The following is a 16,327-nucleotide window of genomic DNA, read 5'->3' as shown; positions in this document are numbered from 1 at the left end:
TATAACTTTCGATAGCTCAATTATTTCCCAATCCAGTGGTGTTCCAGTGGTATTCGTTTGACAAAAAATAAGTCTGTTGAACTCTACATAACGTCATTAATAGATAAAAGTCAATTACCACTAATAGTGTTAACAGTTTGTTACAGAGTAGGTTATGTAAATATATATATATATATATATATATATATGCCACAGCTCTAAAGATTTTTCACATTGTAAGAGTGCCAGGTGAAATTATGGGGTATATGCAAGAAGTGCTGGGATTTTTCAGCAAAAAGACTTTGGTAAAAACACTGTAAAAATTGGTTTATCAACATATTTTCATGATTCTTTATTAAATTTGTTGGTAAAAGACTGTTCTAATTTACCTATCATAAAAGAGTACACAGAGAACTGTACAAATTTTAAATTTTATAAAAAATCGATAGGCTTAAAAAAAATTTTATAAACACTTTTTTTTAAGTTTGAAATAAAAAAACATAAACTAATTTTTGTTTTATCTAGTTAGAAATATTTTTACAGCATTAAAAAGCAATCAAAATTCATATGTATAACATAATTCTGAATTAAAACCTTCCTGAAAAAAAAAGAAATACAATGACAAATTGTTGGTTATGCCATATTTAGTTACAATGCTGTTAAGCATTGGTTTACCAACATAAATTTTGATGATTTTTTTGTGAAAGAACAAACAAAACTTATATAATATATAACATTATATTTGAACTAAAACTACCTGAAAATAATAAACAATTACAATTTTTTTGTAAGGATTAATTAAATTTTCTTCTCTAGGCAACAATGTTTCTAACAAAAATACTACATTTTTTTACTTCAATTCCTAATATATCCTGTAAGAAGTGTAAAACAAGTAGCTTATAATAGAAATGCTAAATAGTTTTGATGAGCATACCTTGTTAATTAATTATAGACCAGTGAATGTGAAAAATCACTTCCTGTGGCCAATTTGAAGATTTTGTTTGATTTCAAAAATTTTACACTTTTGTTCAACACAGTTATAAGGCCTAATCCTAAACTAAGTTATTTACACTATGTACACGGTTTATCAATTGTATCTTAATAGCACTTATGGTTCTGGATGCATGCAGGATGTAATCCTTTGTCTCATCGGGAAAAAGCAAAGCGGGACACGCTTTTCTTTTCTTTTTCCTTAGAGTTATAAGGCCTAATCCTAAACTAAGTTATTTACACTATGTACACGGTTTATCAATTGTATCTTAATAGCACTTATGGTTCTGGATGTAATCCTTTGTTTCATCGGGAAAAAGCAAAGCGGGACACATCTCCTCTTTTTTTCATCAGGCAGTCTTATTACTCCTATATTTTTAGAATTGTTTTTTCCAGTGGGAGTATTATTTTCTGACTTAGTATTTAGCCATTCATTGCCTAATTTGTTTACAATAACTTCGGTAAATCGAAAACAGCTCATTGGTTTCTGTAGAGCTTTTATTGTTGGTTTCACATTTCATACATACAGAATATAAGCGTTGAGTACCATCCTTGACATGATATGAAATACCACTTTCTTCCAAAATTTTAAACTTTTACGCTCATCTAAGTAGGCATAGAGCATCATGTCTGACACATCTACGCCTCCCATGTGCTTGTTGTATTGTAGAATGATGTCTGGTTTCTTTATAACTTCATTTCTACCCTTTCTTTGAATATCAGTTGTAGTAGCATTACTAAGTCAAGATAGCAACAGCACTTGTTTTTTTTGGGGATTTTTTTCTCTAAAGCCACAAAGTAACAAAAACACACAACGGCCACTGCAATCGTCGTTGCATCAAAACAGCTGAACACAAAACAAAAACAAGCACGTCATCTGCCCGTAGTACAAAGGAAATTATTTTTTTTGTACACTTTGGATATCCAAGAAGTATGTAGTGTAAACCAGTAAATATATGACACTGTTATATAATAAATTAATACGAAGTCTCCCGTTACGGGAGACCCGGCGCACTACTACGGGGTCCCTCGGTACGGGAGACTCGGCACTTTTCGGAAGTATATAAGGTCTCCCGTTACGGGAGACCCTGGCACTATAAGGGATAAATATATATATCAAGAAATATATATATATATATATATATAAAATGAAGTTCATGTTTTCTGAAGGTAAACGAAATTTGAAACAAAAAGGCTATCTCAGTTACTTTCTAATTTTCTCACAACTTTATTTCACAAGTATGGTCCCTAAATGTAAATATAAATAAAAACTTTTTTGTCTGTTTCAAAGTTAGGCCTAAATGTTATACCTCTTTTCACCCTGAAAAATACATATAACACCATATACATTGGTTCTTATTTGATAAAATGACTCCCACTAGTAGGGCAAAGGAAAGATGAATGAGACTACTTTATTCAGTAAAATTATCAAAAATTTTGATTATGGACTATTTGTTATTCCTTGCTCCAAAGACAAAAAAAATAACTACTAATAATTTTTAGATACTGATACCTACTAATTTTGGTGTAAAACTGCATTTTCCAGTTAAAATAATTATTCCTTCCATTTTTTGAAAAGCTGTAGTGTTGGATTGTTTCTTATAACTAGATAGAAGAATGACAGTAAATAAAACAAACTGCTTCATTAACAAACAAATAACGAAACAAACTTTCCTTTTCTATTTGTTGTATGTAACTGTTTAGTGCAACTTTACTACATAACAACCTTCATCTTAATTTTGTGTGTGGATGAATTAGTTTAAAACTTTGTGTTAAAATTTCACGAATTTCACAAGCAATTTGCCCTGAAAAAACTATAAATTAGATCTATAAAATCAAAATATTTTTAAGAACACTGATAAAGAATTCCCTAAGATAAATAATAACGATTGAATTTATGAGTAATCAATGGTAATTGCCATCTATTTTATTCTTCAAGAATCAAACAATATTATAAAAAAACATATATACAAAATATCAGAGTAGTAAGCCATCAAAGACAATGAACAATTTTATTGTTAGGCTTGTTGAGAGTTTCCCAAGAAATATGACAACAAACATTTCAATTTTTAGTTTATTTAGCAATCACACTGTGTTAAAATGATTCTGAAACAATATAGATATAACAGCACATGTAAAAAAAACCAACACTAATGCACAATAATTAATGCACTAAGGCTGTCAAAACAATCAAAGGACATCAAAAGGGTGATAATGGGCTCAGTAACCCCATCACACTTCATCATACTTTGAAAGATTTTTTTTATACAATATATCTCTCTATTCTTAATCAATAACTTTTAAGACAACATACAAATAAAATTTTTCCAAGCTCAAACACAAAATCACTAAATACTAGGATAAGGGAATAAAAGTAGATTTTTTTCTTCTTTCTTATTAAACATAAGGAGTAAAGTTTTAATATAAAAAAGAAATGGTAGGTACTACAATTATACTTGTGGATTTTATTTTTTTGAGCCAGGCAAGGCCGTGCTTGTTAACATTACATAACAACTTAAGTTGATTGCTAATTCAAGCCAGATCGTACTGCCCTGATATATTTGACCAATCAGCATTTCATCAGAAATGATGAAGACCTAGTACATTTATAAATACTAAACAATTATATAATAATTATGACATAAGGTACATTTTAAAAACTTACCTTTTATAAGGCCGGGCCAATAGTTTGAAGGAAAAACTGTTAAAGCACGTTTTATGAAGTTTGTCACATACAAATTTGAATAGGTTTTGAGTACACAATGACACCCACAGCACGAGTGATACAGCATAACCAGCCATTACTAAACACTGCACATGTACCAAGTATGAAAGATACTCTTATAAGAAGATCCGAAAATAACTCACAGAAACATTAGTTAACTTCCGGTTGAAAATTCACAGTTAGTCTACAAAACCACTAACGTAGCAAATCTTGTAATAAAATTCATTTTAAATGAGGCAACCGTATCAATTAACATTGGGTAAAACTCTCACATTATCAATAAGAACCAAATACCTAATAATCACCAAAGATGAGCAAATCACTGGCACGCTCACAAAATAAATCCATAGATGGAATCAATCATAACATGAAAATATTTCATATTTATGTTAAAAGATTAGACACACACTTTTAAATAGCACGAATATCACACATACTCTAACACTAGTTATTATAGAAGAAGGGTTTGATAAATATACAACAATTTCTGGAACCAATTTCTATTTGACAACTTCCTACACTAGCAAAATACACATCACACTGCACTGTTGAGGAAACAGTTGATCTAAAAAGCTTTTAAATAATATAATAACTCTCAAATAGATAAAACTTCAAAATAAATCACTTAAAAACATTTTAATTTACAGATTATTAATAGGCTACGAGAAGGTATTGGTCTACAAGTTAAAGTCTACCTTTATTATTTATAAATGAATACCATCAAAAAGAAAAGAAACTTGTCACAATATACATAAACATAACTTGAACAACACTTTTTTTATAACATGTTTGACCTAAACAATAGGTCAAGAAAAGTCCAACTCCGACACATTCTTCTCGAAAAACATGACATGTAGTGCACAACACTGACAGTTGCAACAAAAGCGTTCTGTAAATTCCGTTTTAACTTAACACCAAGTCCCACAAGAGTTAGCCACCAACGTCACAAAACTGAACTACAGCTCTGAAACAATCACAAAACATTCTTAAAAACAGTAAACAAAAAAGCAAAATATAAATTTCCATACTGAGTATTGTAAAAAACATATTTAACAACACGATCCACGAATCTTCCACACATTATACTATGATAAAATACGCATAACAAATTTAATTTTTTCAGTAGTATGTTACGTTAAGGCATAATTATTAAAAATGTGGATAAACTTAAAATTAAAAAAATACTTTATGCTGAAAAAATGGTTTATACATTTTTAGTACTAATAATATATTTAAAAATTTGTCTCACCCTGCAACAGGCTCAATATTGTGTTTCTCATATTCTCGATGGTAGCACCTATTTTGAAGTCTATTAATATGACCTACAGATTTTTTTATTACATCTTTAAAATGTCCTCATAAAGAATCAGTAATAATACTAAATGAACAACTCAGCTATTATTCGACCAATATGATATTGATATTTCTTATTTATGAGTGTTACTTGCAGTATTTGTTGCCTTTGGTTTTATTCTGAACATGTCTTTTGTCAATGTTACTATTACTTACAAAGGACAATGGATTATAATTTGTGAGATCATGATCTAGTGATCAAGAAACTTATGTAAATAGATTTTTGTGTTTTGATAACTTTTTGTTTGAAACTATTTTAGAATCATTTAATAAGTTAAATTACTTTTAAAATTATTTGTTACGAGACTGAAAAAACGAAAGTGAAGCTTGAAGTTTTTCTATTTATAGCCAGTTCTCAGTTTGACCATCTTACTCATTTTATGTACTTTTTTTAATTTATCACATACATAAAAGTTTTCTAACTATAAATTTTGTAAGGTTTTCTTAAAATTAAATACTTTACCTTTAGTATATTTTATTTATTTAATACACCCAATCATTAATATTGTCCAATAATAAAAGCTTCAAATAAATTCATTTTTTGAAATGTTTACTATAGCCACTTCATTGTATTTAATGTTTTTCAGAAGTAAAATACTTAAAAAGTCAATTAAAAAACAACAGTTAAGTTTCGGATAGTACAAAATTTATTTTTAACCTTGTAAAAGGAATTAGTAGTTAAACAGCGGGCTGATAGTAATATCTCCGCCCATCAGCAAAGTCTGTGGCTTCATAGCTGCCCCATATTGTACTGATAGTGAAAACATACCTTAAGATAGTACCAATCAGTAAAATAGGAAACTTTCAGATGGCTGATCACTAATGTTTGAGACCTAAAAATATTATTAACTCATCTAATCATATTATTCTACGTATGAGGATAATGGCCGAAACCTAATAGGAAATACATAAAGAATTGAAATTTCCATTATCAAGTAAAACAAAACCAACACAAAATCTTTTATGTCGATTCTCACCAATAATATTCTACTTTAAAGTTAACTCACGAGACTTAACTTTTACATTGAATATGCACAAATATATTCAATCACTAGAACCACAAAAGAGAAAGGACGTCTGTTTCTTTAAATCAACTACGAAACAAAATCGAACCAATGAAGAAATTCAACCCAAAAATGCCAAATAAAATTATGCATTGGCAAAACAAGACCAAAATTACAACATTGAATAAACTTCACCATAGAGTTAAAACTATGGCCAAAATAAGTAAAAGCTGCTGAAAAAAAAAACTCTTGAATTACCCTCAAATGCAGTTGACTATTCTCCCCACTCAAATTTCTTTTCTTTTTTCATGTGAATGTTGATAACCCTGTTTCGTCCCCCCTTTTATACTCAGATTGGAGGTGTACTCCTCCACCTAGAAATCCTAATTCCCCAAGATCAATGGACAAATTGAGATATAACCTCAATTCTAATAAAGTAATCATTTTCGGCGAAGTATACTGTTTTAAGAAATCATTAAAAGTGATTTTAGATTGTTTTGTAAACATTAGGCTTGAGTAAACATTATAAAAAAGATTACTTAAACATTCTTGGATGAAAGAAGAGTATATACTATACTTTTTTTTTTAATAAGATGAATGAAAGAATGTCAATTTTATAATAAATCAATGTTATAGATGAATTTGATTTTTCATATATAAAGATGAATAAAAGTACAGAGAAATTTGACCACCAGTTTCAATATATTATGTTGATAATTCAGACTCTTGTTAATCTATAGGGTTCAGACTCAATGACATATGGCTTAATGAATTTCTTTTGAATGAAACGTTATGCCATGGCATCTGTGTGTAGGCTACTGTTTGGTATTTTTAAGTGATTATTTTGGTTTGAAACTGTATTGATAATGAAATCTCTAAAAGAACAATGTGTTTGATGCACAAACTGTTTTTGTTGATTGCCGGATTTATACAATAAAGAAACCATAACACCAAAACAAACGTCTTGAAACCAAGAAATATACAACCATCTTTCAATACTGTTTCATTTGGTTTTAAAGGTGAAATCACTTTTGAAAGAAATTGTGTTTACAATTTGAAAATATATTTATAATTGATACAGATGATTTACTGTATTGGTCATATTAATTTATTTGTATTTGGTTAGTCAAGATATTTAAAAGAATCATTTCTATATCATATTTAAACTTGTTTATGCATTATATTCTAATAATTGATGAAAGAAGTCACATCCAATAATTTGATTTCATACAATTATCTTATGCATTCTTACCAACAGTACTTGGTGATAAAACAAATTTTTAAGGATTTAAGTTAAAATATGTAATTGACATCTCAAAAACGGTTTTGAGATTTAAAAAAATTGTTTATAACAAAAAGGTTAGTAAATGTTATAAGTATCTCCGAAAACGTTTTCGAAGTTTGAACAACCACCATATATTACAATGAAAAGACATACCAAGCTGACCAATGAACGTAGCCAAGATAAGTTAACTTTTGTACCAAATTAATTTTTTTGGGAAAAGTTATTGTTTTTAGGAGCAACATATAAAATTTTTAACAATAAATGTTTTTTTAACTCTTTGCTTCATGTTTAGTGAAGTTATGCAAATATGTTCAAGTGATTATGAGGAGACAATAGGCTGATTTTGTATAGAAATCTTATTAAAAACCCATTTATTAAACCTAAAAATCTACCCATAACTTTCAACAAAAATAAAACATAATGTAAAAATACCAAACCATTAACTTTCATTAATTTAATGAGTGAGCCAATTAACCCAGGAGTAACTTCCTAATTTCATACATAGACTATATGACCTATTTTTAAAAAACTACCTGGTCACTTCCGATCACATCCAAATCACTTTCCTAAATTCCAGTATAATACTGTAAGCAGCCAGCACGACAATCGAATCAATATCTTATGATTATTTTAATCATAAGATATTTATGATTATAAAATCATCGATATTCAAAATTATCTAAAAATACCAAAAGCAAAATGTCGAACCAAATTATATTTTAGGTATTTCAAATTACAGTATATTTCGGCTCTTGTTATATCTTTAAAAGTAATAATTTAATGATTAATAAAAAAACTATCTAGGCTATGTGTATTTGTAAAATCAACACACAAAACAGTGAAACATATAATTTATTTTTACTATTTTGAAGGATTTAAATGATTCTGGCATCTTGTGACACAAATAACACACAACCTTCATTATTGTACTTGTGGCTATTCCTCAAATACCATAAGCATGATTGAATTAATTTGGAACAATAACGTCCAACAAGATTGTATTATAGTGAAGCTGTATTTTTATATGTAAAAGAAATATAGGTATTTAAAATTATAGAAAATAATACTTAAGTTATATTTTTATAACCATATAAAACTAATCTCCAGGTGATAACCAATCTGCTATGGTATTTTACATGTACTGATGCTGTCAAAACTACATTCATTTATTAGAAAATCATAGTTTGTAATATACAATACACCTTTTGCCCTTTTTGATTAATTTTATTGTGTACAATGTACATTTTGAATTCCATGAATTCATCTTGAGGTACTTATCAAAGTTTGTTTGATCCCGACTAAAATAGTTCATAATTTTTAATATATTCATAATACCAAATTTAGAATGTTCTAAAAAGTACCCTCAAGAGAGTTTTTTTGTAATGCTGTGTTTGTTTAGACTTTTCTGGCAAAGTCACACTATTTTATTACCACCTTTAATTCTAGTTTTCATCTCCTCAAACTGAATACATAGGATTTAAAGCAGTAAGATCATTATTTTGTACCTTACTTTACTAATATGATATTACTTTGTTAGAATTAACCTAACTTTAAACAATATTGTTAGTCTGTAAAACAAAAACAGCTGACAATGACTAATCATGAATATCTATGGGTCAATATTAGATCACTTTAGATATTTCTAATCAATAAATTGATTAGATTGTCGTGGTGGCCTCTTATTATACTTCAGCCTCCTAATTTAAAAACAACACATTATCATACAACTCACAATTCCTTCTGTAAAGATACCACTCTGATCAATTCAATATTTACAAATTAATTTCTTAAAATTGAAACTGCTCCATGTAATTAACACTCACACATAATTTAACAATGTAAATGAAGGAATTAGACTAGTGAATAATGCACGGTAGTTGTAATTGACAGCATGGTTGTCTACAAGGCACTACTAAACGGGACGGTTATTGATTTATTATTATTATTATTATTATTATTTCAACGGCATCCGCCAATATACAATAATTTCACAACATTTTCATGCAACTTAAATATAACATCAACAAAATAAATAACAACTAATTAAATTACAGAAAGTAGTGATTATGCAGTGGAATAATATAACATCAACAAAATAAATAACAACTAATTAAATTACAGAAAGTAGTGATTATGCAGTGGAATAATAAATAAGTATTAAGATTTGTGAAATAATGTTACAATAGTGAAAAATCACAAACATCATCTCCAACTGATATTAAGGGGAAAAAAAACTCTATCACTCATTACTGTTGCAGTCTCTTTTTAAGGTGTGCGATGCTGTCATAAAACATATCACCATCGGAAGGAATGCTGTTTCCACGCCTATGAAGTCGAGCAATAGGACCGTGATAGCTGTAATTGTTTGAGTGGTGGCAGGTTGAAAACATATTCCTGGATCTGGTTCCAGCAGGCATCAAGAGGGATATCCTACTCAGAAGCTCTGGTGAATCGATCGCCCCGTTGATAAGCTTGTGCAGGAAAATAATAACAAACATTCTCCTTCTGCACTCCAGCGTAGGCAGAAGAAATTCCTGCTCAAGTGCGGGGACAGAGACCTCCCGATAGGCTGCACCTCTCCGGACAATTGATGCAGTATTGACGATAGAATGCTAAAATAAGCTATCAGGAGTAGTTAATGCTGAAATACATGGATAATAAGAAGTATTAGTATACAAATATAACTTGCTACAAAATGAATTTTCCATGAAAAAAATTAAAAAGTAATACTATTTGTGATTTCAACCTTCATAAATCAAATACCATTTGGCTACAGTATAATAAGCAGCCACTAACACAAACGGATTATGATTATTGATTTTAAATATCCATACTATTGAATAATACATTTGACCTATAGATATTCATAATTAATCATTGCCAGCTTTCTTTATTTAGACTTAGTGACATCATTACCACCTGTTCCTAGTGACGTCATTACCAGCTTTGTGATTTTGTTTCTGTGGAAGAAAGCTAGCGACAACGACAAGAACAATGGCGATGAATATGCAGATATTGGCTCAAACAAAATGTTTTTATTAACACTGAGCAACGTTTTAAACGGTTACAAGATAATGACCTTGCTCCTTTAAATCTGAATTGTCCAGTTTGTATTTACAAGATGAAAACTAGAATTAAATGTGGAAATCAAACAGTATTTCGCTGCAAAAAAAGTAAGTTAAACAAACACAAACGGATAGTTAGCAATGTATGCCTAAGACATATGTAAAAACAATCTTGAGAAAACTTATTTTGAACATTCTAAATTTGGCATTATGAATATAATGAAAAATCGTGTACCATTTTAGTTAAAATCAAACAAACTATGACTATAAATGTACTTTATACGGCATCAGTACCTGCAGAAATACCATTTCAGATTGGCTACAGTAATCCTAAGCACTACGCTCCTCAAACGTGGTTTAAATAAAGTTTAGTTATTTTATGTAATATGAAACAAATACATCTGTTTTACATATAAAAGTATAGCTTCACTATAACACTTTAAAAGATTTTGAAAGCATAAAACTTTATTCAGTTCAACATTATTGCTCAAAATTAATTCAAAATAAAATCATGTTTGGAAATAAATTTAAAATTAAAATCATGTGTTTCGTATTAACTAATGGTGGCAAGAACAGTGACATACGTGTCTTCTTTGTTTCACAATCAGTCACATTTATCCTTAAAAATATATAAGGTAAGTAAAAGTGATTGTTTTGTTATGATTATATTGTATTTTAATTTGAAAATTATATTAATATTTATACATTAATTTCCAAAATAGAAAACTAGGAAATCCATATTGTTTTCTGAAAAAATATCTATTACGTTATTTAGTTCGACCATTTTGGCTATATTGCTTTCAGTCTTTAGAAAAGTCATGAAAATCGATGATTTGAATCATTTGATTCTCATCAGCTGACTTTGTTGGTGGCCGCTTATTACACTGCAGCCTAAAATTTTGTTCAGAAAGAAAACCCGTCAATTTCACTGAACTAGCTAGCATGTAGAAGAGGCATTATTTTAAAAGACAAGATTGTATTATTATGTACAAAATGCTAATAAGCTAACGAGAGAGGTAAGTTTGAGAAAACAATGAGGTACTGTACCTATTTTATACGAGGTATCAGATAACTTAACAAATACAAAAGAAAATAGCTTGAACAAACCTGTATCTTTTTTGTTCGCTTCTAGAGTTAACTAAGCAGTGCCACCACGAACGACTACTATAACCAAATGGTCTTCTTTCAATCCTTCTTCTGAGAGATTGTGTGCTGTCCTTTTCAGGAGTTCTGTTGAAAATGGGCAAGGGGGAAATGCATAGAGTACGCCTGTTGTTTCAGTATCTTTGTTAACAAGAGAAATTACACCAGCTGCTTCTTTTTGTTTAAGATATGACACAAGATTTCTTAGAGGACGGGTTTGAACTGACGTATCTTCAACTGATATGGAAGCAGAAGATCCTGAAAGTCCTAAAAATATAGCATGAGAGCTTGATGTAGCAATACGTTTTGATACATCTTCTAGTTTTGGAGGGTCGAGACGGAGCCGTTGCGTAATACGAAGTAAATGTTTTCCTTCTTCGTCTTTCATCAAACTTTCCACAATATCAGTATCCCCATCAGTAAGATGAAACTTTGCTGGAAAAAGGGAATTTTTCAGAATAAGAGCTCCCTGCCACATTGCTACACACTTGCGTGCTAATTCTGGTAAAGTTCTAGCCGAACTAAGAACACCATTGGGGCGTCCTTCTGATCCTGAATCACTATCAACTGAATGTCGTCGAGGTGATCTTGAAGTAGACCTATTTGCACCAGGTTCACCCGATCCACGTTTAAATGTTCTACTTTCAAATTCACCATCTGGTCTTCGTCCCCCAGGCCATTCAGGATCATCTTTATTGTATCCTTCACCAGGATATCCTGCTCCTCTATACGCCCCTCTTCCACCTCCTCTTCTATCTTGCCAAGGACCACCACCTCTGCCTCGAAAACCTCTAGGAGCACCATAACCAAACTCTCCTTCACCCCAAGCTTCATATGGTGGTTCGTATGGGAAATCTTCTCTTCCAGGAACTCTGACTCTGAAATCACCTCCTGCACCCATGTCATCAGGGAAGGGTCTTGGTTTAAATCCAAACCCAGGTGTTACGTCAGCAAAGTCAACTCTTAGTTTCCTTTCAGGACCTCCTAATGGAAATCCTCTCATTTCCTTTACAGCAGCTTGAGCAGCATCTATAGAGTCATACAATATATAAGCACATGTTTCTCCCTTGATATAATCTATTTTTTTTATAGCCCCAAACCGGTCAAATTCCCGTTCCAACTGTGATAGAGATGTCCAAGGCCCAAGACCACCTACCCAAATACGTGTGGTAGGGGTAGCTTTGCCATAACCAATTTTACATTGAAATTTCCCAATATATTGGCCTGAGAGTTCCACCTTAGATCTATGAGCCATATCTAAGTTCTGGTACCTGACAAAAGCATAAGCATTTCCAGTTCCTGGAAGTGGTCTTTTAATATCTATATCTTCAACGTTACCATAGCGACCAAATATCCTCCGTAGCTCTTCTTCTGAAATGTTTATCTCCAAATTACCCGCAAACAATGTTCTGGTAGCTAATGGATCCTCTTCTGGAGGGACATGATGGAGGTAATTTGGAAATTTATCCTTCTTGTTTTCAGTTTTCTCAAAGTGAGGTGGGGGCGGTTTGAATCCATGAACCATATGCCTTGGAGGGCCATAATGATGGGGGGGTCCTGGGGGCATGTGAGGTGGAGGACCATGGTGTATAGGAGGACCCCTAATGAAATCATGATGAGGCATTGGTGGACCCTCTCTTCTAAACTCTCTGTGAGGAAGTACTGGAGGAGGGCCATATAATCTTTCATAACTTCTATCGGCGGGAGGACGATGCCTATCAGGGCCAGGTGATCGATGATAATATCGATCATAATCTGGACTGAGACTTCTTGATCTAGGTCTACTACGACTACGGTAAATATCAGTGGAACTGCGACTACTTTCATACACAGGCTCTACCAACGCGACTTTATCAAAGAGAATTATTCTAGGCTTACTATGTTTAGCATCTCTTGCATCATCAGAACTGCGAAAACACACATAAGCAACACGTTCATCTAAATCATGAGATATTCTGATGCTCAAATCACCAAACTTTTTGTATTCTCGATACAGTGTATCTTTTATAACTTCATCACTCGCTTTTGGATGTAAAGCACTAACACACAATACCTTGTAACTGTGATAGGATCTCTCTACTTCTCTTGATCTTGAAAATTCGTCTCTGTGAGCACTATCAGATGGATATCTTCGGGGACTTGGAGGAGACCGTCCTCGACTTCTACGGCGGATTCTCTCTGGCGTTATTCTCTCATCCGAACTATCATCATATCGTCCAATGCTTGAACGGGACCTTTTGCTTCTCAATGGTGGAGTACCACGGCTTGGGCTTCTTTTCATATTGCGAATTTTTACGGTTATTCTCTTTTTCTCACTGTCAGAAATTCCGTGCATTAAATGTACTTAAACATTACCTACAAAATAAAACATAAAATTACCACTACTACATCGAACAACACACACAAACATAAAAGTAATGAACACTATTCCCGAACAATCTTCACCAAACTGTCATGGCGACATTCCACTATTCCACAATGGCTCTACTTGAACACAACCACCTCCCACCACAACACAACGACAGATTGCCAAGGCTAGGCTAGCCCACCCAGTTCATTACACACCAATAGAAAACTTACACAATTCAAGGCCTACTAGATCAATGGATCGTGACTGTTTTCCATCTTAAATCATATATGTCCACATCACATTTATATTAAGCAAATAAGTTACCATCATGTTTCACTAAATAATATTATATTTCCAGAAGCTGAAGGTGTAAGATATTTCGGGCTTCAAAAAGATTAGACTGATCTGGCACATTCATACTTGGTGTAAGAGACAACAGGTAAATCTCAAATGAAATCCACTCAAATTCACTTCTAGAATGGTGTACTAAGTGAAGTCAGATCTACAGAAGAGAACTATGAGTCAACCAACAACTTAAATTTTAAAATATTCGAATCACAACTACTTTAGAAAATACCTAGGCCTACTTAATTTGTTTAAAATAGAACTTTCCATCAATATTTGCAGATTACCAATTTTACAAGCTAGATTACTTGATTTAGCAGAAAATAACTTAATTAAATTGATAACCATATAAAGTTTTTGGCTCTAATCTGTTCAACAACAGTGAAATCTCATATCAAACTCAAGCGTTACTCAGTATTGATCTATCTTTAAGATTTTAATTACATGTATAATTTTTTATATTACTATTGGGTAACTATCAATTCATGTTCATTGTCATATACACTATCAAGTTTACTCATTGTGGTAAATTAACAGGTATTTAGTTATTATTATTTTGTACAACATAGAGATTAGTAATGGTTAAAAAAACTAGAGAAAATAGCTAGTCTATTGCTTAAAAAGTATATAAAATCAAAAAGTAAAAAGCAGTTTTTGTTTTTAGTAATTTAACTTTAAATTCAGTTGCAGTTTTACTGTATACAAAGAAAAAACTGTATATGCACCTAAGTTTCGCACTTGGTACTCTTTTTTAGCTTTGTATTCTACTTATATATACAATGAATTAACTGATAAGCTATAAAACGATATCTGTTAGTTTACTTTATGAATATTAATAATATCCATTAATATATTCTATTTTGTAAGGCAATCCATAGGATATAATATAATGTATTTTGTGTACATCAATTATTTAATTTAAGATAGAGTTTTGAACAGATATTCGTATGTTGGTTTAAGCAAAATATATTGGAATGTATATGTTATACAATACAAACCCAATATACCTTTCAATGTATATGTTTTAAATATAACATTAAAGTTATATTGCATAAACAGCAATACCGTAAAATACAAATTAAAAGTAACACACAGAACAATTCAAAACTGCTTGTCCATTATTTATAGGTTGTAATGTTATTAATATGGTGGATGCCGTTGGTAGAAAATAAATGATGGATTTTCGAATATGATGTTACTAATACACTTAATTTTAAAATATTTAAAATTGTAATAATTATCGCCATTTGTGATTAGATATAGACACTTGGTAGTAGGCAAGTTCGTTAATAAGTCCTGTCTACCAGATAGCATAACAGGTAAAACAGTTTAAACATTTTTATATTTTAAGTACACCGTAAGGTAAACTTATTTTCGGTGGTTGTACAATGTTCATTACTGACAAATGATTGATATAGGAAATCTAATAATCTTTTATCAATATTTAAAGAATGAATTCTTATTTAGAATTGCATATCAAAATATTACACTTATAATGTTATTTGTTCCAAATTATCAAAACATTGTATAAAATATAATTTAAATATTTTGTTGGAAGATGAGTAATCAGAGAGCAAAGAAGTCACTGTGAGCCAGATCCTCAAATGTGGTCTGTTTTGAGTTACTGCATTAGAATAATCAATAAACATCCCTAAGGTCGGTCATTTGATGAAGAAATTGTCTGCTTACATGAAGGTTGCCCAGGTTCTAAAAAATTGAATACAATTTATTTCGTTTCAGTTTCTATACTAATAATAATATAAACTATTACAGAAAACAATGCTAAAACAAAATGTAATTATTACAGGGTTTTCAAGTTGGCGTAATTTACATAAGTATGCTGCGAATACGATTAATATTTATACATAAATTAAATATCTTGTAGATGGCTCCGCTATCGAACGTCTTTATCTGCTTGTTTACATGTTCGGATTAAATAACTTTAGCAGGAAAAATTAATTTTCAATCCCAGTTTAAATGAAGTCAATGGTTTCATTAAAAAAATGTAACTCATGCACCTCTATGGTTCACGTTAGCAAGAAGAACCAGGATAAATATAATAATACTAGCTAACCCGGTGAACTTCGT

The 16,327-nt window shown here is 30.9% G+C and overlaps 1 protein-coding gene across 1 annotated transcript; it reads right to left on the bottom strand.

Moving 5' to 3' along the window:
• Positions 1 to 4,178: 4,178 nt before the first annotated feature.
• LOC124355003 (RNA-binding protein spenito) lies at positions 4,179 to 14,065 on the bottom strand. The gene is made up of 2 exons (XM_046805869.1): positions 11,509 to 14,065; positions 4,179 to 4,658 (listed from the first exon to the last, which is right to left on the bottom strand). The coding sequence occupies exon 1, from the start codon at positions 13,877 to 13,879 to the stop codon at positions 11,540 to 11,542; it is 2,340 nt and encodes a 779-aa protein (XP_046661825.1). The 5' UTR covers positions 13,880 to 14,065; the 3' UTR covers positions 4,179 to 4,658; positions 11,509 to 11,539.
• Between the last annotated feature and the right edge of the window lie 2,262 nt (positions 14,066 to 16,327).

The sequence above is a fragment of the Homalodisca vitripennis genome, chromosome 2 (assembly GCF_021130785.1).
Source record: "Homalodisca vitripennis isolate AUS2020 chromosome 2, UT_GWSS_2.1, whole genome shotgun sequence".
Classification (NCBI taxonomy): domain Eukaryota; kingdom Metazoa; phylum Arthropoda; class Insecta; order Hemiptera; family Cicadellidae; genus Homalodisca; species Homalodisca vitripennis.
The sequence above is the reverse complement of the archived record's forward strand: the minus strand, read 5'-3'. Positions and strand labels throughout refer to the sequence as shown.